This window comes from Eulemur rufifrons, chromosome 8 (assembly GCF_041146395.1).
Source record: "Eulemur rufifrons isolate Redbay chromosome 8, OSU_ERuf_1, whole genome shotgun sequence".
NCBI classification, from domain to species: Eukaryota; Metazoa; Chordata; class Mammalia; order Primates; family Lemuridae; genus Eulemur; species Eulemur rufifrons.
Window position 1 is genome coordinate 99956548 of NC_090990.1, and position 26543 is coordinate 99983090.

The following is a 26543-nucleotide window of genomic DNA, read 5'->3' on the forward strand; positions in this document are numbered from 1 at the left end:
GCTGGTCTTGAACTCCTGGCCTCCAGCAATCCTCCTGCCTTGGCCTCCTAGAGTGCTAGGATTACAAGTGTGAGCCACCACACCCAGCCTCATTATCTTAATTAATGTTGCTTTATTGTAAGTCTTTAAAATCTAGCAGTGTTAAGTCCTTCAACTTTATTATTCTTTTTAAGATTACCTTGGCTAATCTAGGTCTTTTGCATTTCCCTGTGACTTTTAGAATCCCCTTATCAATTTCTAAAGAACAGAAATTTCTGTTAAATTTTGATTGAGGCTGCAGTGAATTCAAAAATTAATTTAGGATGGAATGACATATTTCTAATATTGAGTCCACCTATCCATGAGAAAAAATATCTCTCTTTCCTTAGGCCTTTTTTTAAAAAAAGGCTTTTAATAAAGTATTAGTTTTCTTCACACAGACCTTCCCAATCTTTAGTAGATTTATTTCTAGGTAACCTTATAGTTTGGGTTGCTATTACAAATGGTTTCTAGTTGGGCATGGTGGCACGCACCTGTAGTCCCAGCTACTTGGGAAGCTGAGGCAGGAGGATTGCTTGAGCTCAGGAATTTGGGGTTGCTGTGAGCTACGATGATGCCACTACACTCCAGCCTGAGTTACAGAGTGAGACCCTGGCTCAAAAAAAAAAATTGTTACTTTTAACTTACATTTTATAATTATTTTTGGTTTATAGAAATGGAATTGAATTAATCCTTGTCCAGTGATCTTATAGTCATTTGTCTTCCTCATCTCTCTTTTAATTTTTTAAAAATTGTTTTAATTAAAACAACTTATCTGTAGATTTTTTTGGCTTTTCTAAGTAGATAATTATGTCATTTTTAAATGAGCTTTGTTTTTTCTCTTCCAATATTCATTCCTTTCGCTTCATTTTCTTGCCCTACTGTGCTGAGACTAGTACTCTAGTACAATGCTAAACAGAAATGGTAATAATGGGCATTCTTGGCTCATTTCTGATTTTTTTTTGAGATAAGAGTCTCACTCTGTTGCCTGAGCTAGAGTGCCATGGCTTCAGCCTAGCTCACAGCAACCTCAAACTGCTGGGCTCAAGCCATCCTCCTGCCTCAGCCTCCCGAGTAGCTGGGACTACAGGCATGCGCCACCATGCCTGGCTAATTTTATATATATATATATATTTTTTAGCTGTCTATATAATTTCTTTCTATTTTTAGTAGAGACGGGGTCTTGCTCTTGCTCAGGCTGGTCTCCAACTCCTGAGCTCAAATGATCCTCCCGCCTCGGCCTCCCAGAGTGCTAGGATTACAGGCGTGAGCCACCACACCTGGCCCTCGTTTCTGATTTTAAAGGGAGTCCATCTTATGTTTCATTATTGAGATTGGTTTTGGGCTGCAACTTTTGATAGATACTCTTTATGAGGTTAAGGAAGATTCCTTCTATTCCTAATTGCAAAGGCTTTGGTTTTAGAATGAATGAGTGTTGAATTTTATCCTATGCTTTTCTGCATTTACTGAGATAATTATATTTTTCTCTCTCTCTTTTCTTTTTTATTGAGACAGCGTCTTGCTCTGTCACCCTGTTTAGAGTGCAGTGGCATCATCATAGCTCATTGCAAGCTCAAACTCCTGGGCTGAAGTGATCCCCCGGCCCCAGCCGCAGGAGTGGCTGAGACTATAGGCGCATGCCACTGGGCCTGGCTAATTTTTTCTATTTTTAGTAGATACCGGGTCTCTCTCTTGCTCAGGCTGCTCTCAAACTCCTGATCTCAAGAGATCCTCCTGCATCAGCCTCCCAGAGTGCTAGGATTACAGGCATGAGCCACCATGCCTGGCCTTTTTTCTCCTTTAATATATTATTGAGGTAAATTACACTTAAAGATTTTTCTTATGTTAACCACTCTTGTATTTTTAAGATAAATCAAACTTTGTCATGAAGGACTATCTTTTTTATACCCTGCTGGATTTTATTTGTGGTAGCAATTATCTACTGCTGTATAACAAATCAACCCTAAACTTCATGGCTCAAAACATCAACCTTTTTTTTTTTTTTTTGGCTCACAATTCCCCGTGAGTGGGCAATTTGGGCTGGATTCAGCTGGTAGTTCTTCTGCTGGTCTCATCTGGACTTATTTATGTGGCTGCAGTTGTCTAGTGGCTTGAATAGAGCTTATCGTCAAGGATGGTCTTATGCCTGCCAGTTGCAATACCTTGGTTCTTATCCACACAGTCTCTCCAGAATGCTAGCTTAGGCTGGTTTAGACGGAAATAGCATTCCAAGTGGGCAAAAGTGAAGGCTTTAAGGTTTTTGAAGCTTAGCCTCAAAAATCACACAATATCACTTCTGCAGCATTCTATTCATCATAGGAAGTTACAGGCCAACACAGATTCAAAGAGTGAAGAAATAGACTTCTTCTTAATGGGAGGAGCTGCAAATAATTTGTGGCTATTTAAAATCTACTACAGTTTGCTAATATTTTATTTAGGATTTTTGTACTTTTGTTCATAAGAGATTGGCCCATAATTTTCCTGTCCTACTTTGTGTATTTTTGGAATCAAGGTTATACTTGCCTTATAGAAAGAGTTGAAGAGTTTTTGTTTTTGTCATCTATTACTTGGAAGAGCTTGTATAAGATTTTAGTGATTTTTTTTTGAAAGATCTGTTTGTTGCCTATAAAACTGTTTTGGCCTGGAGTTTTTGTTTTGTTTATAGGAAGATTAACTACTGATTCCATTTCTTTAATAGGACCATTCAGACTTTCTATTTCTTCTTGATTCAGTTTTGGTAAGTTTTTTTTTTTTTTTGGTAAGAATTTATCTATTTTGTTTGCATTTTCAAAATTATCGGCATGAAGTTGTAGGTAGAACTCTCTTTTTAATCACTGTAGTTAGGTCTACCTTTTCATTCTAATTTTATTTGTGCTTTCTCTCTTTTTCTTTATCACTCTTATCAGAAGTTTGCCTTTTTTTTTTTTTTTTTAAGAGACAGACTCTTGCTCTGTTGCCCAGGCTTGGAGTGAGATGGCACAATTATAGCACACTGCAGACATCAACACCTGGGCTCAAGTTGTCCTCCTACTGCAGCCTCCCAAGTAGCTAGGACTATGGCACACACCACTGTGCCTGGCTAATTTTTTAGTTTTTTTTGTAAAGACTGGATCTCACTTCATTGCCCAGGCTGGTCTTGAACCCCTGGCCTCAAGTGATCCACCCGCCTTAGCTTCCCAAAGTGCTGGGATTACAGGCTTTAGCCACAGTGCCCAGCCAATCCTCTCTATTTTATATTTGTTTACCACCTCATTGATTTCTGCTTTTACCTTTGTTATATGCTTCCTTCTGTTTTCTTTAGGTTTGTTCTGTTATTCTTTTTCTAAGTTACCATAGGTCAATAATTTTCAGCTTTTAAAATGTTTCAATGTAAGCATTTTAAGGCTACAATTTGCCCTTGAAATACCACTTTGGCCATTTCTCACAAGTTTTGTTCTATATTTGCCTTATTGTTCAGTTATAAAATATCTTTAAATTTCCATTATAATTTCTTCTTTGACAAGTATGTTTACTTAGGGGGTATTTTAAAATTTATAAATCTATATATCTTTAAACTTAAAAAATTTTTCAAATACACATACACACAGGAAAATATATAAAACTTATATTTATACAGTGTAATGAATAATTAGGAAGCAAATATCTATGCAACCACCCCAGGTTAAAAAAAAAAAAAACATAGACCGAGGTGGGAGGATTGCTTGAGGTCAGGAGCCCAAGACCAGCCTGAGCAAGAGCAAGACCCCATCTCAAAACAACAACAACAACAACAAAAAAAACATAGAGATCACCCAAACCCAGAAGCCCCCTGTATTCTTCCTTATTCATAACCCTCTGTGGCAGAGATGACCACTTTTTTGACTTTTGGGATCAATTTTCTTTATAGGTTTACGGCCTATGTATGCATCTCTAAACAATACCAATTAGTTTTGCCTGTTTTAAGCTTTATGTGAATGTAATCATACCAGTATATAAATCTTTCATATCTTGATTCTTTCATTCATCATTATGTTTGTAAGATTTATCATATTGGTAGGTGACCTGTGGTTTATTTTTATTGTTGAATAGTATTTCAGTGTTTAAATCTGTTACGGTTACTTTATCTAGTCTACTGAAGAGGGACTTCTGGGTTATTTGCTATTGATAATATAGATTCTTTGAAATGTATTCATATTTGCCTTATGGCCTAATATGTGGCCAGTTTTTGTAATGCTCCATGTAGGCTTGAGAAAAAGTTTTGTTTTTTTATTTGAGACAGAGTCTCACTCTGTCACCCTGGGTAGAGTGCAGTGGTGTCATTGTAGCTCACTGCAACCTCAAATGCCTGGGCTTAAGTGATCCTTCTGCCTCAGCCTCCCAAGTAGCTGGAACTACAGGCTTACGTCACAACAACGTCTGGGTAATTTTTCTATTTTTAGTAGAGACAGGGCTTCACTCTTGCTCAGGCTGGTCTAGAACTCCCAAGCTCAAGGGATCCTCTCACCTGGGCCTCCCAGAATGCTAGGATTACAAGTGTGAGCCACCGTGCCCAGCCGAGAAAAAGTTATTCTCTAAAGGCTGGGCATGGTCTTAAACCCAGACTGCCTCCTTTTTTGCATTTACGTGCCTGGCCTCTATAGGTTGAGTTTGTTATCTCTGGAAGCTGTTCTGGGTAAATCTTCTCTTTTCAAAGATATTTTCTATATTAAGAAAGCCTGGGCTTGAACTGCAGCAGACTAATGAATGCTAAATATCAGGAATAATTTCCCAACTATTTCAAGTTCAATATCCCAGATATGGGCAGTGGAGAGGGGTGCGAGGCCTGAATTTGAAGAAGGGCCAAGTTGTGGGAAAGCAAAGAGCATGGTGGGAAGATGGATGAAGCTTGCCGTTTGTGTGAGGACTCTTGACATGATTCTAGGGTCAGGGTTCCTGTCATCCATCTGCTGGCCCTTTGGACCACTCGGCCACTCATATGCTTTCCAAGTCTGTATCCATGAGTAGCATCAATTGTCTCTTGGACTGCTCAGATCCAAATGGTGAGTAAAAGTGGGGAGCAAAACAGTGGTGGCCCCTTCCCCTATCTGTCTTATCAGCTCAGAGCCAGCTGTTTAGGGTCCAGATGCCACACACCCTTGGAGCCCCCCAAATGCCTTTATTCAAATGAGTTTAGGACTGAATTCTGGACTTCAGCATTCTGAGACTCTCCTACCAATGAAGGAGGTCATAGGACATAGTGAGGTTCTCCAGCCTCCCCTGTCACCAGAGATGGAAGACAGTTACCTGCAAGGCACCTTGTCCTCCAGATGAAGTATTGGGAGCTCTGTGTAAAACCTCTGCCCTCCCCATTCACCAGAAACAGAACTGAAACATTGGGCCTTCTCCACATAACCCTGGTGCTCTGTTCCCCTGGCTCCTAAGTTCTTCAGCTCTGCTCTGCTCAGACCCCGCCCTGTTTCCCTGCTCCCCAGTGCCCGCCCTCCCTCAGGAATGGCTGTCACATGCACCTGCAACTTGGGAACCTGATCCAGGTGGAGGGGGTGGGGAAGGAAGCCCTGGGCGCCTTTGTCTGGCTTTAGCTAGACACTTCTCCTCTCCTTTTGTGTTGGCAGGGAATTTGTCCCGGTCCTCGGCCACTGACCTCAGGAAAAGGTGAGTTTGGGGGACTTATAGCTCTTCCAAGGCCTAGGTAGGGAAAAAGCAATGGGTCTGGGCCGTGGTTTTGTAGTCCCATGCGTCTCACTGCTTCCTGAATCATTGCTCCCCTTAACATTTCTGATCAAAAACCTCCAAATACCCTTTCCTGAGCTGTACAGAATTCATCCTCTTTGGTAAGGGAGGGCTCAATAAGTTCCTGGCAGCCCCATGGAATGGGGGAGAAATTAGGGAAAGAAAGGGAGTATCCCAGGCCACAGGGTGTCGCTGAATAAAAGAGTGGGAGAAGCTTGTTGTTGTCAGTGACTTACAGGTGAGAGAGCAGATCAACTGTTGGATAGTTTCAGTGAGATTTGGTGACCAAGGACCACAGATCAGCACTGGATGGCTCAGATAATAGACCAATGTGGAGAGCCCCTAAGGAGAGCTGAGCAAGGGCTGTAGAGCTCCAAGCTGCGAGGGCAGGGCCTGGAGGCATGGTTCAGGAATCCAGGTGGAGGCTGGGAGATTTCAATGACTATGTAAATAAGCATACAAAATCAGCACCTGTTTATTTGGCTCCCTTGGCTGAGGGCAGATTAGAGTGGGTCAGCCCTCTGAGAGTGTGGGTGTATGAGCATGTAATGGCCCCTTTAAGATATCAGGCTCTGATTTGTGGTCCTGAAAATCTCTAGCTGACACATCCTCCTGGCTCTGGGTTTGGGATTAGCTCATGGGATGGGGCTGATGAAATCCCAGGAAATTCAGTCTTTATTGGCTTTAGGCCCAGAGGCCCTTTCCAAACAGCCGAGAGGGTCTACACAGGGCTCTTTTTCTTTCTGAGAGAAGAAAATGCCCCCCTAGAGAGTCCCCACCCCATACCACTTCCGCTGGGGAGCAGCATGAGAGGAGATTGGGCCCTCCCATCCTGAGCCTGGATTAGGTAGGAAGGAGGAGTCTGCAGTTTTCCTCCTAAATAGAGGGGCCTGGGAAACTGAAGTGTCCACATCCAGGAAGTCCTAGGAGGTCAAGGTGAGGCTTTTCTTTCTCTCCCTGTCCTTCTTCTCTTCCTCACCCTTTCTCTCAGCATCTTGCCTTTCATATCTCCATTCTTGCCCTGCTGGCCATGCCAACTTCATCCACCATCTCTTGGAGAGCATCTTTTTCTTCTTTTCCTGCTCTGTCTCCATCTCCTCACCACTTCTTTTTCTCTCTACAGCTGTAGCCAGCTGGAAGGGCATTCAGGTACCTGGGCAGGCTCCTCCCTGCGACGGACCTTCAGCTTCCTCTTGGGCATGACCGGAAAGGCCAAGGTAGGAGTCAGATGGAGAAGCAGGAGGCCTGGGACCCACTGCCCTCCCCAATTCCCTTTCTCTCCATCCTACCATCAACCCCCACCCCACTACCCCGCCTCAACTTTCCCTATTCGAGACTCAGGGCAATGATTCAAATTTTAAGGGAACACATGCTATCTCTCTTAGCCTCCGGCTGTGTCCCAGTAAATCACCTTTTCTCTGCTTTCCCCCATGCCTCTGGCTTCGCAGCCAGCTGTGGACAGCTGGAGGGGGAAAAGGGCCAGGAGCCTGAGAAGCTGAGGAACGACCTAGCCCTTCCTCTCTTTAGGCCTCACATAGCTCAGAGGTGGGCAGCAGAAATCTTAACCATTGGATATAATAATGATAATAATTACAGCAATACTTCTTACTTTTTCATAGAGTATTAGGGTTTGCAAAGTGCTTTTACACTCATAATTTTATGGGTGGCTACGGCAGCTGAAGGAGTTGAAATTAGACCACAGGCAGAGTGGAAGCTAGGAAAGTATATGATTATGGAAGCACATGCACACCCATATGTGTGTGGCCTGTTCTGATCCCTGGAAGTGAAGATACGTTGCTCTCGTCCTTATTACCAACCCTCAGGCTCTGATGAAACCGGGAACTCTGCTGCTTGAATTCATTTCCACTTTGTTCCTTTACTGGCAGAATGAGCCACCCCTCTTTTCCTCTCATGACCTCCGCAAGTATGCATGTACTTTCCAACCTGGGGCGGCTCCTGAGCATTGAGAAAAACTCCAGAGGAGACCGTCACCATATTTACCTTGAAGAGCCAAGGGATTCTCACCCAGTAAAGTTACTTGGGCTCTGTCTGGCTCCACCCACAGCGTCAGGGCTCTCCCCTCTGCCAGCCTTTTAGCCAGGATTCCCTTTTCTCAGGGTGGGCTGGGAAGGTCCAGATGAAAGCAGGTTGTGTTGTTGGCCATGGGTGAGGAGTTGAGGCTGGTGGCGGCATAAGAGGAGGCCATTCTCAGAAGGGGAGAGTTAGGGAATCTAAAAGCTGGCAGGGGAGGGCAGGTGGGGCACTGAGGATTCTCCTCTCCTATGGGGGAGCAGAGATCTGTAGAGAATAAAGCGAATACAGAGACCTTGGGGTCTGATTCCCATTGCCCCATAGGCTCTCTCAGTTCAGGACAGGAGAGTGTTCTGGTGGAATCACCCTTGTTTCCTGCAGTGGGAGTGGCAGGGGAAGTCAGTTCTGCCCAGGGGCCATCCGGATCACAGTTGGTCTATGTTTTTGCCCACCCTTGGCCTAACAGTCTGGTGGAGGATTGAGTAACCTGGTGAAGGGGAATGTGGGCAGAGACTCCGGAGCTCAGACTGGGAACAGGAAAGAGCCAGAGCAAGTCAGGACATTGTCTTGCTCGGCCTTTCCTCCCCAGGGTCTGTGGTCCTGTCTTCTGTTTCTCTCTCTGTCATCTCCTGGTTCATCTTCCTTCCACCTTCATGAATGTGTGGGCCTGCTTCACTTAATCTCTTCCTCCCCCACTCCCAGTATAGGATGAGGAGGGGCATAAGCAGGTAAACATCAGGGGGGTGGGGCCAGAGAGAAGCTCAGCCAAGCAGTGAGAGAAGGAAGTGGCTTACTCCTTCCTACTTGACAAGCATTGCACAATTGATGAAACACTTTCCCAGAGGTCATCTCATTTATAACAATTCTGGCAAAGATAAGCATTGTAATTTCTATTTCACAGGACAAGATAAGTTAAAGGTTAAGTTACTTGCCCAGGATCCCACAGCTAGTAAGAGGAGGCGCTGTATTGCAAACCCAGAGCTTTCGCTATATGTTGCCGCTGCTTCTCTCAGTAAACCTAACACAATACTTTATCCTCTCTCATCCTTCCCTTCTTCCACCAGCTTCTGCTGGATGGCCACTGGAGGCAGTTAGGCCCTCCCAGAATATACAAGGTCCAAAGTATAATAATAAGAAGAAAAACAAGCTACCTCCTGGACAGTGTAGAGCTTAGGCTTAGATATTGCCCGGAGCTTCATTCCTTTATCAGCTGACAACCAGGTTCTTCCCTGGGACCTCCTCCCTGCTCCTGAAATGGGAAGGACACATTTTATCAAGTTAAATGGGCTAAAGAAGGTGGTGCCTACTTTTAGATTGTGGCAGGATTTTTTGTTTTTGTGTATCTAAAAAAATAATTTCTGAAAATCTGGAAGATATCACTGGATAAAAGTCGAGAGGGGGGTTGGAATGAAGAAGGGGTTTGGAAAAAGGAGTGGGAGATGCCAAGGAGAAAGGAAAAGTGTTCACTGTGTGAGAGGATACAGAAAATGGAAATTGAGTCAAGCTGCAGGCCAAGCTCCCTAAACACAGGTGTTTTTAGAGGTAGAACAGTTTTCTCTACCTTTCTACTTCCCTACCCCACCCCTAGTCCCCTTCCTTGTTATTCATCTAAGAGGAAGAAGAGGGTACAGGGTGAGGGGTAGGGTAACAAACAGCAAGTGGGATGGAAAGTGGACTGAAGGTTGAGGTGGGAGACAGAAGAGGGTTGGAGGGGCAGTCCTCTTCTTTCATAGAGACCTTCTGAGTTTGGGGACTGAGAGGTCCCTCGACAAACCCTGCGTTCATGCCCTAGGTTTATTGGTACCCAGGCTGGAGTTTGGCCCTTTAAGATTCTATCTTAGCTTGCAGCACCCTCCCACCCCAGGCCTGGGAGAAAAGCTGAGGTCCCAGCCCAGCCCTAGTCTCTGGGCCCCTAGTGGGCGGAGCCTGGAGGCCAGGATTCTGCCCGCTGGCTGTCTGTTTTTAAATTTAGCACATTCCTCGGCCCTGGCTGCCCCGGGGAGGGGGGGGTAGGTAAGTCTGGAGTTCTGGGGCCAGAAGCTTCTGGACTGCTGGTTTTGGGGAGTTATCATAGGTATCCCCTGCAGGTGCAAGCTGGAGGAGCCAGCCTTAGTCCTGGGAAAGTTCTTTCTGCTTTCTAATTTCCACCCAGCCTGGACTGGGCATTGTTTATTTCCTCTCCTTTTTTTTCCTGGCCTTTGCTATATAAGGATTCTGAACAGAAAATGGGTGAAGGAGGTGAAGAAGGAGTTGCTAGGCAGGAGGGGAAGCCGGAGGGGCAGTGTTGGGGCGGTGCTGGGGGTGAGGAGCCCAACCAGCTCAGCCAGTGGTGAGGCAGTGGAGCCCAAAATAGTGGCAGAAGCTAAAATTGGCACCTGCAAGAGTGCTGAGTTGAGCTTGAAACCTGCAGCCTGGCCCTGCTGAGCCAGGGCACAGAGTTGCTGGATCTGGGTTGGGTTTCCTTTCCCTCCTCCCACACCTTTTGGGAACAGAATCTGGCAGGACTCTGCAAACAGAATGCTCTATGCTGGGGCTCTCTGTGCTTCTGGTTTCTCCAGAGAAAGAGACCCTGAGAGGCAGAAATGAACTGCAATGTTGAGTCATTGTAGTGACAGTGAAGGAGAATTTTCCCAATAGCAGGAAACTCACCAAAAGTGGAGGTTGGCTCAGGCTAGGGCGAAGGGTCAGGAGAGATGAACGTCTCACCTCACCCCCCATCTTGTGGAGAGACTGGTTGTGCCCTAACTGCCCCTGACTAGGGCAGGCTGGTTTCTAGTCTTTCGGTTTCGGCTTAACTTGCAACAGAGCGAACTGGGGTTAGACACATGGAAGGACTTCCTCAGCTTCTTAGCCTTTAGTAAAGGTGGCAATCCCACCTTCCTCCCCCAAAGTGGCTGGCAGAGGCGGAGCTAGGAGGAGGATGGACAGAGTCTGGCCAGGAAGGCCCCAGAGGGGTGGGGGCTTGGGGGAGAATTCCCTCCTCTCTATTCTTCGACCTCTGGGAGTGAATCCTCCGCTTCACGCCGACTAAAGACCCAGCCTTTAGTTCCCCTTTGATGTTCCCACCCTCTCGCCACCCCTGCCCCCAATCGTAAAAGGGGTCTGTGGGCTCAGGCCTGCTTTGTTGGGCTGCGTAAGCCAGGAAGGAACTGGTCCCGGGTTCCCTGGAGAGCTGGGGGCGGATGGAATCCTCCGGCCTTCGAGTCTTTTTAAGAAGTAATGCGGTGGGGGAAGGGAGGGAATGGGGAAGACCAGAGTCCAGCGAGGGCCAGAGCTGGGTTTTAGGAAAAGCAGAGCTAAGAGGCGGGTGTTGGGCTAGAGGGCGCCCCCAGGCGCTAGAGGGGAAACTGGCAGACAGGCCCCTCAAACCTGTCCAGGGACCTTTGTACTTCTCCGAGCTGCCCCAACACAAACCCCGGCGTCCCGTCCCGCGCGCCGCCACCCCGCCCTCCCTGCGCTCCGCCTCTCCCCTTCCTGAGCTGGGGCGGGGGAGGAGACTCGGGTTTGAGGAACTGGCTCTGGGTGCCGGGCGAGGGGAGCTAGACTTCCTGTCCCCGAGATCGACGCGTGCGGGCCGGACCCCTCCCCTAGCCGTCCCCCAACAATAGCTGGACGCTTGGGTCCGCGCCGCGTTCTCCCCGGCTCCCCCCATCCGATTATGTCTCGGATCGAGTCCCTCACGCGGGCGCGGACCGAGCGGAGCAAAGAGCTGGCGAGCAAGGTGGGCGCCGAATCCCCTCTCCCTCCGCCGCGGTCCTCAGGGTGCCCTCCGACCCCCCGCACCCGCGGCGCTCCCTCTGTTCCCCGCCTGCTTTCTGGGCGCCAAAATCGGGCGGAGCGGTGGATCCGAGAGCGGCGGGACGGGGTGGGTGGGGACTGAGTGGGGAGGGGGTTGGGGGAGCAGTAGACACGACCCGCACTTCCAGCTCCGCCGCGCGGATTCTGTGCTGGGATCCCGGGAGAGAGCGGACCTGGGGTTTGGTCGCCTCGGATTTTGGATCCGGCGGGACTGAGTGTTTTAGGCCGCTCGAAACAAAGTTGCTCCGGTAAGAGACGGAGCGGGAAAAGGGAGGTATGTGTATCGGCGGTGGGGGCGGTGGAAGCTCTTTGGCACCCCATCTCCGCAGGGGTCCCGGCTGGTTGCTCGCGGCGATGCCCCTCCACCCCCCAGTTGCAGGCTTGGTGGTTCCCCCTTTGTCCCCGCCATCCGGCGGAGGGGGCGGGAGGGGGTGGTTTCCCGGCTTCCTCCCACCGCTACCACCACCCCTCCAAGACAAAAGTCAGCTCCTCCTCTCCTCGCAAATGGACTTTCCAGCTGTGATTCAGTTCTCCCCTTTGGGTGGGCGGGGGGCTGGGGTCGGGACGGCCCAGGGACGGCTTACTTCCCCCCTAGCCATCCCCCTCAGGTGAAGGGAGCAGAGGTCTTTGTGTAGCTGGGATCTTTCTTCCATCCTGAGCACCTCTGCCTGGAACACAGGGTGTCCCCCATCCTCATCAGCCTCACCACCTTAAAAGCGCCTTGTCCTGCCAACCTGAAACAACCTGAGCCCCTTAGGCTGACCCACCTGGCACTGTTCAATGTGTTCCCTGCCCTCCCCGCTCTTCCCTCCCTCCTAGCTCTCTTATTCTCTCATTTCCTCATCTTGGGGGCCCTTCACCTGTCATTATAGAATTATCTGCACCCCCTCACCCATCATGACCTCTTGGCCACTCCTTTCCAAGTATCCCTTATCCTTGTCTTTGTACCCAGGCCCATTGCCAAATGCCATGATCTCCCCACACCCCAGACCCCGGAAAATGATGAAGCTGACTTGTAGGTGAATACAGGAGAGCTGAGAGGAAGGTGGTGCATGCATACAGCCCCTCCCGGCTCCCCAGGGCACCCACACTGTGTCCATTACAGAAAGGCCAGGACCCAGCCCACAGTTGGTTCAATCTCTGGCTCCTCTCCGACCCAGTGCCCGACCCTGGTGCCCAGCCCTCGCTGATCACCATCTTCAGGCAAGGAAGCAGTACCCTTTTGGAGTCCTCAAGGGGTGGAAAGGCCTCCCCTCCACCTCCCTGCCTGTTCCTAGCCAGGCTACCTGTCTTGATGCTACGTTGGGAGAGGCTTCATCCTGGGGTTGGGGTGAGGGGCCAGGGCAGGAGGCCGTCAAACTTTCTTTAGGGGATTGGGATTAGATTCTGCTAACCAGAAAGCAGCTGAAGATTTGAGTAGGGCCTAAGACAAACAGAGGGCCAGGGTGAGGTGGCTGAAGTGTGGTGGAACAGTGGGGTGGCAGACAGGCTCTTCACAGCCCTGCGCCACCACGCCAGGCCAGGCCCCTGCTCCAAAAGTCTGTTTATTTTTTCAACCGTTTGAGCTGAGACCCTGGAGTGGAGCCAAGGGGAGCGGGAGAGGTTTTTTGAAACCACGGAAATTTGGTTCCACCCTGAAAAGGAAAGCCATGGGGGAGTCAATGGGGGCAAGCAGACCTGGCTAGGGGGTATGGAGAGAGGCTCTGTGGGGGTAGATACTGGGGTCCTTTTTCCATTGGGCTATCTGGGAGGCCAGATATTTGTGTCCTCAAGCCCTGCTCTTTTTTTTTTTTTTTTTTGGTAGTTGGTTTAGGGGGGCACTGGGAATCTAGAAGCCTGCCTCTTCTTTCTACCCTGGGGCTGGCCATGGGGGTTCTGGGGGCAAAGATTTGGGAATCTGGCTGGGAGTGGGGAGTGGGGGGCTGAGTGGGTGGATCTGAGAGGGCAAGGAGGCCACAGCAGGAGGGTGGCTGTCAGTTTGGGCTGGTCGGAAGGGGAGGGCCACCTCCGGAAAGCTGTGGTTACAGAAGGGGGGAGTTGGTTCTTAGCCAACAAACCCTGGATCCCCTCTTCCCCCTCCCCCAAGCACACCAGCTGTCTCCTTTCTTTTTATACTGTGGTGGGAAGTAAAGGGGCACCCGCTGGAAAAGAAATTATTTAAGGAAGATGGTCTCCCCTGCTACCTACTTGGGGGATGGGTCAGAGCTAAGCCCTGACACCTCACCCTTGCCTTGCTCCCTGGGACCTCCTCATAGGACGAGGAATTTAAGTATAACCTGCCCTTTTCTTCATCCCATCCCCCATAAGATCTTTCTGTGTATCCCTCCCCCCCATGCTTCCTTTTTCTTTTCACTCCATTTCTATCCTTCCAGGCTGTCTTCAGTTCTCCACCCCCTCAATTCTCCCTGCTCTACTTCCTACCTCCATAAGCCCCAAACCCCACAGGTCCCTTTCTCTCTTTAGCTCCTCATTCTTTCCTCCCTCCCTTCCCAAACCCTAACCTTCATGTCCCTCAGAACAAAAGGTCCTTTTCTGCCAAGCAGGATCCAGATATCTGGGGATGACTCAGGAGGCTGGAGGTCCCTTTGGAATCTCTAGGACCCCAGCATTGGAGTGCCTGGTGGGCAGGTGGAGAGGGGAGCCAGGAGAGCGACTGGTTCTTTGTTCTGAGTAATGGAGAGGTGGCTGTCTTTGTGTGCAGGACTAGGAGTGTAGCCGGAGAGGAGGGCTGGGTGAGCCCAGGAGGGAGCTGAGAGGGCTAACAGTTTTGGAGTGGAGGAATTGGGGTTCCTCTGGGTGGCTGAGGCTTTTAGGGGCATGGAAAAAGATTCTAGGGGTCATGGAGATGAGGGAAAGAGCTGAGGGGGAGGGGAGAAGTGAGGATGGGGGAAGGGAGTCTGGAGCTTAGAGGAGTCACTGAGTGACTGTGGGGGAGTTAGATGATACCTAGAGAAGGGCCAACCGGAGGAGTTACAGAGGGGTCTGACCTCAGTCCCTCTGGCTCTAGAACTGTGACCTTGGAATCAGGGAGGGGACAGATCTGAATGTGTGCATGCCATGTGTGTATGTTACCGGTGTGTTGGAGTGTATGTGTGTTACGTCTGTCTGCCTACCTGCCTGCCTGCTCTCCTATGTCTGTCCTCAGATGCTCTGAGTTGCTGTTTTGAACAGTGGTCACTAAAGGAGAGGGCTCATGGTCTTTGGACAGGAGGAAGGAGCTCCATTCTTAGCTTTAGTCTCTGGTTTGAAGTATCATCTAGGAGCTGAGTGAATGGATTGGTCAGGGTTTCTAGAGCTGGTAAGAGAACTGGCTGAAAGGAGCTGGCTGGACCTTTCTGGGTTTGTTTATGTCTCCTTTGGGGAGGGTGGGGGTGGGGCTGCAGGCAGCAGCTGCCCCCCTCCCAACTCAGCCGGCCTGCCCTGTGCCAGGAGGGCAGGGAGTCCTGGCACAGCCATTGTTCACTTGCACAAATGCCCGTCTGTTTGCATCACTCCCCCCTCCTTCTCTTTCTGCTTGTCTCTCTCGCTCCTGGCCCGACAGGTGTGGCCCCGTGGGGGGCAGGCTGGGCTCCAGGATGCCTGGGTCTCAGGGTCCCTAGCCTAATTTTGTTCCCTGTGGCCCTTAGCATTGCTCTTCTGCTTCACCAGTATATCTACCCCCATTGCCATTGTCTCATCTTCATTCATTAAGCAAGCATTTATTAAGTGCCTTTGTGAGTTCAGCGATGTCTTTCTTTCTGTGTTGTTTCTGGCTTTGGCATTAGTGTTTCCCTTTGGCTGCCTTCCCCCTCAGCATCCTATTTTCCTCTTGTCCCGGGAAGCTCATAAAGGAGCAGGACCTTGCTGAGACCATCCCAAGCCCTCTTCTCTGACCCAAGGCCAGGACCCCTCTACCGCCTCATTTCTCAACCCTATAGCTCATACCCCAGGCCTCAGGGCCCTGCACAGCCGATGACTCTGTACCCCTGCTATCCAGTGGCTGAGCCACAGGTGACTTGAATCCCAGTGGAACCCTCCAGGGGCTCTCTGGTCACTGTACAGAGGGTCTGGACAGCAGTGTCACCATCTCGGGGAAGGGACTGCTGCCAGTTGCGGCTGGAACAGAGGTGATTGTGAGCACCATGGTACTCTCCCAGAGGTCTTGGTTTGGACGTACCTGCTGGAGAAGCAAGGGCAGCTGAGAGCTTAGGCCTTGCTTGGAGAAGCTCTACTTTGCCTGGGTAGGCTCTGTCAGTCCCTGCTGCCTGCTGGGGAGCACAGGAAGCCAACGTACAAGCTTTGGCATTGCCTTGTCCTTTGTGTACGTCACTGATTTCCTCACTCTCAGCGTGGGAGACAAAGTGGAGAGAAGAGGGGAGACCATGTCTGCCTTTCAGCTTTTTAGCAGTCAGCCACAACACTCTCTGCCAATGGCTTCGTCTTTCCTTCCCAACACTGACGGAGAGCTGGGCTGACTGACAATGGAAGGAAGGTTTGGGTTGGCCTTCTGACCTCCGGAGGAAACCCTCATGGTCAAAGCTCAAACGAAGTAAATGGAGAAAAGGGCCGGGAGCCCTTCAAGAGGAGAGGGCAAAGGAGAAACCAGAGGAGACTGAAGCTTCAAGGCTCTGATAAGGAATGAAGAGGGTCTCCAGAGCAGGGGCCAGGGGACTGAGACCCCATGTCCACGCATCCTTCCTTCTTTTCCTTCATTTTCAAACATGTACTGAGTGCCTGTTGTATACTAGGCATTGTGTTAGGGGCTTTTACATTGTTTATTCCCTTAGTCTTTGATATAGCAGCAGGGTGGATGAAGGCTGTGTAGTAAGAAAGACTCCTCATGGGGTGTGTGAGAAACAGAATGACTCTGGATGCTGGACAGCAGAGGACTGAACCAAGCAGGAAGGGCCTCTGAGCATTGGGGGTGGGTGTTGTGAATTGTGGAGGACTGGGCCTGTTTCTTTGTGGACAGACTGGGGCATGGAGGTGAAGGGCTGTCTTGTTTGGGGGTGAGTAAATGGGAGACCAATGTAATTATCTTAAGAATACCTGGAAAAGCCCGGTGCAGTGGTGCATGCCTGTAGTCCCAACTACTCAGCAGGCTGAGGCGGGAGGATCCTTTGAGCCCCGGGATTTGAGGCCAGTGAGATCCCATCCCTAAAAAAAAGAAAGAAAAAAAAAAAAGAATGTTTGGAAAAGAATAGGACAAGGAATGAAACCAGCCCACTGATTCCGTCTCTGGAGCAGTCACCCCTGGTAAGCAGGCCCCATGGACTTCCATCCTCACCAGCCTGAGCCCTGAGGCGGGCACAGGCCACCTCTGGGACAATAGCGCTAGGCAGTGCCAGGGCTGCTTGCTGCTGGGCAGTGCCCGTGCTGGGATGTGCTGCTGCTGTGGCTGCTGCCCACTGCTGGCCCACCTAGAGAGGGGGTCGCTTCAAGAGGGGGTGAGTGTTGGGAGGTAGAGGAGGCAAGGCCCAGAGTCCCGGGGCTGCCTGTGGGCATCAGTGCCAGAGAAGGGAAGGCCCACTAGAGACCCTGTTCTCTGGCTGCCCCAGTCTTCTCTCCCCTTTGCCACTTTATAAGAGCTGGTGAGGCAGGTGAGTGCTTGTGGAGGCCAGGGGTGGAGGGTGGAGGGTGGAGGGCAGGAGTGGACAGGGGACCTGTGGCAGCATAGGGCAGATCTGCAGCACTGCCTGCTCTGGAGGGATCCTGGTCCGGGCAGGTGGTTCTAATTAATGCTGTTTTCATGCTTGCTTGCTTTTAATTCAATCGAGCGCTCAAACTTTTGATTTGTTTCATAGAGAAGTCTGGGACAGCAAGAGGGAATGGCAGTGGGAAGAGACATTTGGACTTGGTCTTTGAGGTCCTGTGAGGTTATTATCCAGAGGCAAATTTCAACTTCCAAAGAGCTGTAATTTGGAGCAAGGTAGATGGAAGTTAGGCCAAAGGGAGGATTTTCTAGTGGTTCAGGTAGGTAGGTACCAGAATAGAAAAAAGGAAGCCAGAACAGTTTAGAGGCTAGAGTTAGAGGCTAGAGGTAGCTCAGCTTCCTGAACAAGCCCTAGGTAGAGGGGGAGGGAGAGTCCGTGGACAGTGGAGGAGAAAGCAGTGGAGAAGCTAGGCTGAGAAAGGTGGGGGGTGGGTACGGAGAGGAGTCCAGGAGGGAGACCCTGAGGAGGAGGGAGGACTTGGAGAGACCAGGAGATAGAAGAGAGGGAAGGAGGGAAGAGGAGGACAAGGAGAGGAGAAAAGAATAGTAGATGATTGGGCTGGGAGGGTGCATGAGGAAAGAAGAGTTAAGGGAATGGCCTCAAGACCTCTGAGCTCTGCTCATATATCACCAGCAAACCTGGAGCTTCAGAGGGGAGGCAGGAGAGAGAAGGATCTTGGGCCACCAGGAAGCCCTGAGACCTAGGGCGCTGCAGCCCAGTGACCTCTGGCCCCTGCACTGTTGACTCAGCCCCTCCACACTTCCCTTTTCTACCCTTTTCTGCCTGAAGCACCAGGCCTCTGCGTCTCTTCCGCTCCCCTGCCTGGTAACTGCTAGTGGGGCTGGAGCTGTGAATCAGGACTGGTTTCCTAAGGTCCAGGCTGAGGGCTCCCCACTGCGTTGTAATTCTCTGTCCCCAGCCCAGGTCCCCACACTTGGGGCTTATACTCTCAGCCTCAGCAATCTGGATCCTGTTCTTTGGTTTCTGAGAGGCTGGGAGACCTTGGAGGGAGTGGTCTTGTTAGCTTCAATTCCTGCGCTGCCTCCTCCAAGAGTAGGGGGAAAATCCAGAGATCTGAGGTGACAGCTGAGGAAGGTCCTAGAATGGGTGGGGAGAATGATACCCCCATCTTTTCACCTCCTCGGGCTTTTTGGGAAGTGCAGGAGCTTGCAGGAGGGACAGGTGAGAGGTCAGGGGGAATGGCTTGACTTGCAGAGGCCAGAGGAAGAGGGCGAAGCAGAGGAGAAAGCAGAGGAAGGGCGGTTTGCGTCATCTCTACGGAGACAAAGCTGGAGGATGGAGGGTCCATGTCAGAAAGGACTTCCTAGGATGGCAGAGACCAATTGGGTGAGGAGCAGTAGAGGGAGCTATCCTAGGTTTTGTCTCTGGAGGGTTATATGAAAGGGATAAAAGTTAGACTGCAGGAGAGATTTTCTGCTGGGAGCAACCGAGATGGCTGGCTGAGATTCCTTACTTAAAGATCCCAGGGAGGAGTGACCCCAAGCTAGCTTCCCTTCCCCCGGAGGTTAGATGGGCCATGCTGCCTCCCAGGGAGAGAGGCCCTGTGTGCCTTGGCTGAGTGTTTGTGGAAGAGTTAGAGGTTTGGGATCATGACCTCTGGGTTGGGGGTGACAGTGGAGACATTCTGCCCCCTTCAGCCAATCTAATAAGGGGATCTCCTGCCCCCCCCACTGTGACTGCCACAGAGACAGCGGCTCTAACACCCGTTGTCATGGTTATAAGAGGAGCTAACTCCCATAGATTGGAAAGCGCTGGTGAGCTGGCACCCTCTGCTTCTCTCTCCCCTCCTCTCTGCGCATCTTCCCCCGGCACAGAGAAGAGAGTACAGCAGCTCGGGGGCGAGCAGAGCTGGGGCTGGGAGGTGGAGTGAGGACGCGGAGACCTAGAGCCAGAGAGATGAGCGGCAACAGGAGGCAGCCCAGCCGAAGGGGCCAGGTAGGTCAGGGACCCAGAACCCTTCGGGACTGGCCACCCCAGAGCCTGGCCTGGTCACTCCTGGACAGCTGCCTCTGACACCGTGTGGCTCTGCTCTAGGAATTGGTGTCTTTCCAGCATCCCCGGACAGGCTTTTCTCCCTTGCTTCAGCCCTCAGCCTGTCTCTGGACTCCAGGCACCCTGGCATTTTCTACCCTCACTTCCTGTCTCTCTCACCTCTTCCGCAGACCCGGGAAAAGGAGAAGATGAGGGAAGCCAAGGATGCCCGCTATACCAATGGGCACCTCTTCACCACCATCTCAGTTTCAGGCATGACCATGTGCTATGCCTGCAACAAGAGCATCACAGCCAAGGAAGCCCTCATCTGCCCAAGTAAGTAGTTTCACCCTGAATGTCACTCAGACTCAGTGGCCACTGACCCTAATCTTTTCATCTGTCCTTTTGCCCTGGATCCGTAAGGATCACTCTCCTCTCTGAGTCCCAGCTGGGCCCAAGTGCCAGGGCCAGATGCTTGATCCCTTGCTCCCTGTCCTCACGCTGAGGGGTGGTGGCTGTTGGAATACGGCATAAGCAGGACTATCTGGGCATGTGGGGGAGGGGAGGCTGGAATGGCTCCCTTTGCAGCTGTCATCGTTGGGTTGGGCATCCCCCTTGCTCCCTGAACAGCTGCTGAGGGGTAGGGGAACTGATTGGAGAAGGAGCAGGAATGTTGTCTGTGTGGAGGGGCAGGTGGGGGGTGATAGAGGAACTGGGTGGAAAGCTGCCAGCGTTGCAGCTGGTTCTGCCCATCTTTCTGGGCAGAACTGGACGTTCAGGACTTCAGGGTCCCCTTGCCCCTTCCTTTCTATTGCCTGTGGGTGGAGCCTGAAATCTCTGCTGTTTTAAACAGAGGATGGGATTAAGACCCTTCATCTCAAATTTCTCATCTGACTACACAGTGAGAAAGAGGGAATACAGCAGGATGTGTGTGCACTGGGGGGCAGGGGTTGGAACTCCTGACTTGTGTGCACATCTGAGGGTAGCCTTGTGTTCAGGGAGTATAAGCAAGAAATGCCTTTCTTTCCCAGGATGCCTATACAGAGGGCTCCTGCTCCCCCTTCTCCCCCAATTCCTCCCGAACTTAAGGCAAAGAGATGCTTCTGACTAGAGCAGAATTGGAGGTATTGTGACCTGCTACTAACTGTATAGCAGACAAAAGCTCTAGTCTCTCAATTCCTATGGAGGTTGGGGAAGGAACCCCCAGAAAGAATCAGTGAGGCCTCCCTACTTCCTCACTGCTCAATTTAGAGTTATGAGGATGAGGAGGGAACCCCAATCTAGATCCCTCTAGAGACCTGACAAAATTCCCAATCCGGAAGCTTGTTACCACGGGAACAGGGGAGGCGGGCAACGCTATTTTGAGAGCAGGTGGAAAGCGGAGGTTCGATCCAGAGACACTGGGTGTTGGGGGTAGGAGAAGGGAGCTCCAGGGGGGTGGGGGCAGCTGTAGCCCCCACTTCTGTCTGTCCCCCTCTGCTCCACCCTCTGCCTTGTATTTGTGGAAGTGAGCGTGGTGCTGGGTATTGTCTGAAGGAGTTAGCAGAGTTTCCGGTGTTGTTGGGCAGGGGAGGGGAAGCTGGAGAGGGCCAAGGGCTGAGGGCATGTCTGGGAAGGGGACAGCCCATAGTCCCAGTGCCTAGATTGGCTAATCCTCCTCTCCTTTCCTCGTCTTTTCCTACCCTGTGGCAAGGTGGGGCGGAGGATGGGGGAGAAGCAGATGGAGTGTGGGAGCTGTGGATTTGCCTTAGGAGGAGGAACAGGACTCCTTAGGCCTGGAAGGGAGAAGGCAGACAGGCTTGGTGGGGAGGGGCAGGGCAAGGCAGGGCATGGGCTGGGCCTGTCTGTACTCTGCCACTGGTTCCATCAGCTTTCAAACTGCTTAGGCCTCGCCACAGTCTGGGCATACATGTGGCACAACAGAAGCAGCATGGCCTTTGGATTCAGTTGCCCAAGGGTAGATCCCAGCTCTCCCGCTAACTGTGTGACCTCTGACAGACAGTTTAACCTTTCCAGGACAGGTTCCTCATCTGTAAAATGAGGATAATTGAATCCACCTCCAAGGGTTTTTAGGATTCAATAAATGTGGAGCATTTACTAAAACCCCCTCTGCCCCTGGCCCCCATCCCAGCTGCCTCTGTGCCATCTTCTGTTCTGTGGGAGTCCTCCCTTCCATCTGCCATTATCAACCACCTTTGTGCTTCTTGAGCTCATCTCTGGCAGCCAGTGACCCCTTCTTCCCTCTAGTCCACCTCTCAGGCCATCTTTGGGTTAGGATTGCCCATCCCTGCTGAGTGCTTAATTTCATTTAGTGCCCGTACCCCCTCTCACTTCATTTCCTGCTTGAAAGAGGGAGGTGGGAGGAGAGGGACTAGGGTGTGGTCATGGCTGAGAAGTCTGGGAAGGGGGGAGAATCCCAGGACCGTGTGGCCAGGAGGAGATGGGTGTCTGCATGTGGGTATGTCCCCTCCTGTACCACCCGGCCCTCCCTTCACCCTCTCTACCCCACCCTCCCAGCCTGCAATGTGACTATCCACAACCGCTGTAAAGACACCCTCGCCAACTGTACCAAGGTCAAGCAGAAGGTGAGACGGCAGGGAGGGCAGAGGGCTGGGGGAGAGGGTAGTGAGCGTGTGGTACCCTCATGCCTTTTCCATTCATTCCCTACCCTGTGTTCCTGAAACCCCCTCCTCACCGTGGGGCAGCCCAGACCCTCACCCCCAGGCCTCAGGCCCCAAGTGGGCCAGGCCTGCAGCTGTAGACATATCCCCACAGCACTGGGCTCAGCCACCCTGATGCCCTTAACCACAGTGCCAGCTTTCTCCCGAGGGGGCCAGCCGCCCATCTCCTGCCCATGCCTATGGGGGTGATCCTTGGGTGACAGCTGTTCTTGGTATCTCTCTTGCTCTGTCTCACAGCAACAGAAAGCCGCTCTGCTGAAGAACAACACTGCCTTACAGTCTGTTTCTCTTCGAAGTAAGAGTGAGTAGTGGGGGAGTGGAGGAGCCTGCATAAGACCCCGGCCCCCAGGCTCTCAGCCTGTGGCCTCTGCTGCCCCCCTGAGGTTGTTCCCAGGCACAGCGCCTTCCTCTTAAGGAAGTGATAGGGGGACATAAGGGATGGTCCACCTCTTGGGCTTAGAGGTAGGACAAGAGAGTCCAAATGGGGATGATGGCTCGGAATGGCTTGCCATCTGGGCCTGGTCACAGCCTGTATTTTTTTTTTTTTTTTTTTTTTTTTGAGACAGAGTCTCACCCTGTTGCCCAGGCTAGAGTGAGTGCCGTGGCGTCAGCCTAGCTCACAGCAACCTCAAACTCCTGAGCTCAAGCGATCCTCCTGTCTCAGCCTCCCGAGTAGCTGGGACTACAGGCATGCGCCACCATGCCCGGCTAATTTTTTCTATATATATTTTTAGCTGTCCATATAATTTCTTTCTATTTTTAGTAGAGGTGGGGTCTCGCTCTTGCTCAGGCTGGTCTCGAACTCCTGAGCTCAAACGATCCGCCCACCTCGGCCTCCCAGAGTGCTAGGATTACAGGCGTGAGCCACCGCGCCCGGCCAACAGCCTGTATTTTTATAGTCAGTTATTTACACTGCATTTTGGGAGTGTTGGTGGCAGCTGTCGAGTGCCAGTTCAGACAGCTTTGGTGTAACAGAAAGAGCACGGCACTTAGGCAAAAAGAGCAGCCAGCAGCGCCTGAGTCCCTACTCAGCCATTAGCTGAGTCAGCCTGGACAAGTCTTTTGACCTTTTTGAGCTTCAATTTGCTTATAGGCTTGTTCGGGGAAGAGATAAGAAAAGACAAAAAAAAGCTCGTTGTGAACATTTAAGTATTGAACAAATGTAAGGTGACATCATCCTTACCATCTTTCTTGACTACAGAGGGACTGAGGATGGTGGGGAGAAGATGCCTCATTTTTAGTTGAGCCCGGGAGGTCTGGACCCCGGGAAGAAGCAGACTTTGATGTTTAACTGCACGGTGTCTCTGCCCCACAGCCACCATCCGGGAGCGGCCCAGCTCTGCCATCTACCCCTCCGACAGCTTCCGGCAGTCCCTCCTTGGCTCCCGCCGTGGCCGCTCCTCCCTGTCTTTAGCCAAGAGTGTTTCTACCACCAACATTGCTGGGTGAGCCTCTGCTTGGGGAAGGGGGAGCCAGGCAGGCAGAGAATGTGGCAGTGGAGACCAAGGGGTGCTGAGAGGTCCTTCTCCATCACTGATTTCAGAAGTGTAGATAGACAAGTAAGGAGAACTTAGGGTGACTGCCTCTTGGACCCCGGCTTTGGTTCCCCACCTGGGAAGGGATCTCTTGTCCGAGTGGGGGTAATGCAGACAGCCTCCACTTCCTTCAGACATTTCAACGATGAGTCTCCCCTGGGGCTGCGCCGGATCCTCTCACAGTCCACAGACTCCCTCAACATGCGGAACCGAACTCTGTCTGTGGAGTCCCTCATTGATGAGGGTGAGCATGCCAGGCCTGGGGGAGGTCTGGGGGAAGATGGAGAGGGGCTGAGTGGCTGGGAAGGGTGGAGAGGGAAGGGATCTAGAGAAGGGCCCAGGCCTCAGGGCAGAGAATTTGGCTCTGAGTTGCCTCCCCCACCAATGTCCAGGTGCAGAGGTGATCTATAATGAGCTGATGAGTGACTTTGAGATGGATGAGAAGGACTTTGCAGCTGATTCCTGGAGCCTTGCTGTGGATGGTAGCTTCCTACAGCAGCATAAAAAGGAGGTGATGAAACAGCAGGATGTCATCTATGGTGAGCCAAGACCCCCCTCGTCTTCCTCTTCCCTCACCAGGTCCTTTGTGTCTGTGTCCTTCCCTCTGTCAACCCCTATCTCTCAAGACCCTTTCCCTTATATCCTCTTGGCCTCCAAGACCCTACCTGGCATCCCACAGGTTGTCCACCAGGCCCCTACCAAGGTGCTGTCGCTCTCCAAGGCCCTATCTTTATCCCTTCTTTAACTCAGTCCTTGGTCTTTACTTTGTGTCCATTCCATGCCCCCAGGTAAACCTAGACGTGTAGAAGACATGAATTTTGTCCTAAAATAGCCTATAGCTTGAGATGACAAGATATAAAAATAAAAAATGATTAGAAGTGATCTAACATCATAATAATGTAGAATGTTGGCCTGAAAAGGACCTTGAAAACCTCCTCGAAGCCCTGAGGTCCCTAGCCTAGGGCCCCACTAATTATAGCCAAGCCAGAGTAGAGGCCAAATGTCCTATTGTCCCCACAGAGCTAATCCAGACAGAACTGCACCACGTGAGGACACTGAAGATCATGACCCGCCTCTTCCGCACGGGGATGCTGGAAGAGCTACAGTTGGAGCCGGGAGTGGTCCAGGGCCTGTTCCCCTGTGTGGATGAGCTCAGTGACATCCATACACGCTTCCTCAGCCAGCTGTTAGAACGCCGACGCCAGGCCCTGTGCCCTGGCAGCACCCGGAACTTTGTCATCCATCGCTTGGGTGACCTGCTTATCAGCCAGGTGGGAAAAGGCAAAGACTGCTGGATAATGTTCATGGAAGGAGGTGTGACTGGTCTGGGCATTTCTTGCCTCTAAACACTAGGACACTAGGGGCGGGAGGGGAGCCGGGAAGAGCTGGAGAGGCAGGAAGCCAGCCTGTTTGGCGGAGGCCAGGGGATGGGGTGTGGCTTTGGGGGAAATGCTGACCTAGCCTTGCCCCACCGACTTCTAGTTCTCAGGTCCCAGCGCAGAGCAGATGCGGAAGACCTACTCGGAATTCTGCAGCCGCCACACCAAGGCCTTAAAGCTCTATAAGGAGCTGTATGCCCGAGACAAACGCTTCCAACAATTCATCCGGGTGAGCAGACCTCTCTAGAACCGACACTCAGAGCCTTCTCCCATGGCCCAGACCTAGCCTCTCCCGTTCGTGGGGGCAGTGCATGTGAGCTGCACCCACATGGAGGTCAGGCATTCACCCACCCGGGGGACTCGTCCACTCCAGGCTCCCTCAGAGTGGTAGAGCACGTCATAGTAGTTTCCTAAGCACTTGTCACTACCTTGGCTGGCCCTCACAACAAATGTGGCGTCATTATCTCCATTTTCCGGATGCAGTCACCTAGGCCAGCATGAGGTAAATGGCCAAGGCAGGGCCAGCCCCAGAGCTTAGATGCCAAGCCTTTCTGTCACCTTGCCTTTCTGGCCCTGAGCCCTGCTTCTTCCTTTGTAGAAAGTGACCCGCTCAGCTGTGCTGAAGCGGCATGGCGTACAGGAGTGCATCCTGCTGGTGACCCAGCGCATCACCAAGTACCCGGTGCTCATCAGCCGCATCCTGCAGCATTCCCACGGTGAGCAGGAGGTCGCAGGGAGGGAGAGGGATCCTGGGCTGGGGAAAGGCTCGGGATGGTCAAGGGAAGGGGTACGGTCAGGTGTGGAACTCTGGGTAGCCGCTAAAGGTGGAATTAAGACACGGTGGGAATTGGGGCTGGAATAAAGCTGGCTTGAGCTGTCCTCCATGCCAACCTCTCGGTGCCAGGGATCGAGGAGGAGCGCCAAGACCTGACAACAGCACTGGGGCTAGTGAAAGAGTTGCTGTCCAATGTGGACCAGGACGTGCACGAACTGGAGAAAGGGGCCCGTCTGCAGGAGATCTACAACCGCATGGACCCTCGGGCCCAGACCCCAGTGCCTGGCAAGGGCCCCTTTGGCCGAGAGGAACTTCTGCGGCGCAAGCTCATTCACGACGGCTGCCTGCTGTGGAAGACAGCAGCCGGGCGCTTCAAAGGTCAGTGGCCTGCTCGGCAGACCAGGCAAGAGTCCAGAGTCAGATACAGAGTGGGAAATGCATCCAGCTCTTAGGACCAACCTCTCTTTATGCAGCCCACATGACAGTGAGACTCAGTGGGAGGAGAAAACATGGTCTCTATGGCAGCAAAAGTCTGAATTCTGGCTGGGTGCGGTGGTTCACGCCTGTAATCCCAGCACTTTGGGAGGCCGAGGTAGGAGGATCGCTTGAGGCCAGGAGTTTGAGACCAGCCTGGGCAACATAGCGAGACCCTGTCTCTACAAAAAATAAGAAAGTTAGCGGGACAAGGCAGCATGTACCTGTATTCCCAGCTCCTTGGGAGGCTGAAGCAGGAGGATTGGTTGAGCCTGGGAGTTTGAGGCTGTAGTGAGCTCTGAGGATGCCACTGCACTGTAGCCTGGGCATCAGGGTGAGACCCTGACTCAGAAAAAAAAAAAAACAAAAACCCAAAAGTCTGAATTCTGCATTTAGCTTTATGGACCATACAGGGACTTCTTTGTCAGTATTTTTTCATTTCTTTGGTCCTTACATGC

At 51.5% G+C, this 26543-nt stretch overlaps 1 protein-coding gene across 10 annotated transcripts in view; it reads left to right on the top strand.

The window, feature by feature from the left end:
- The window catches only part of ARHGEF2 (Rho/Rac guanine nucleotide exchange factor 2), a 50345-nt gene that overhangs the window by 13583 nt on the left and 10219 nt on the right, over window positions 1-26543 (top strand). For 2 of the 10 annotated variants that reach the window (XM_069480436.1, XM_069480437.1), the window contains exons 4-17: window positions 2717-2755; window positions 4919-5036; window positions 5610-5649; window positions 6851-6944; window positions 19433-19577; window positions 21759-21826; window positions 22160-22223; window positions 23238-23367; window positions 23592-23701; window positions 23850-23996; window positions 24478-24728; window positions 24940-25065; window positions 25435-25552; window positions 25741-25989. In XM_069480436.1, the coding sequence (XP_069336537.1) occupies window positions 2717-2755; window positions 4919-5036; window positions 5610-5649; window positions 6851-6944; window positions 19433-19577; window positions 21759-21826; window positions 22160-22223; window positions 23238-23367; window positions 23592-23701; window positions 23850-23996; window positions 24478-24728; window positions 24940-25065; window positions 25435-25552; window positions 25741-25989 (1699 nt within the window). Of the gene's footprint in view, window positions 1-2716; window positions 2756-4918; window positions 5037-5609; window positions 5650-6489; window positions 6664-6850; window positions 6945-10248; window positions 10353-11294; window positions 11480-11673; window positions 11805-19078; window positions 19206-19432; window positions 19578-21758; window positions 21827-22159; window positions 22224-23237; window positions 23368-23591; window positions 23702-23849; window positions 23997-24477; window positions 24729-24939; window positions 25066-25434; window positions 25553-25740; window positions 25990-26543 lie in introns of those variants that run through there. The other 8 variants (XM_069480439.1, XM_069480441.1, XM_069480438.1 and 5 more) reach the window with 7 other exon arrangements.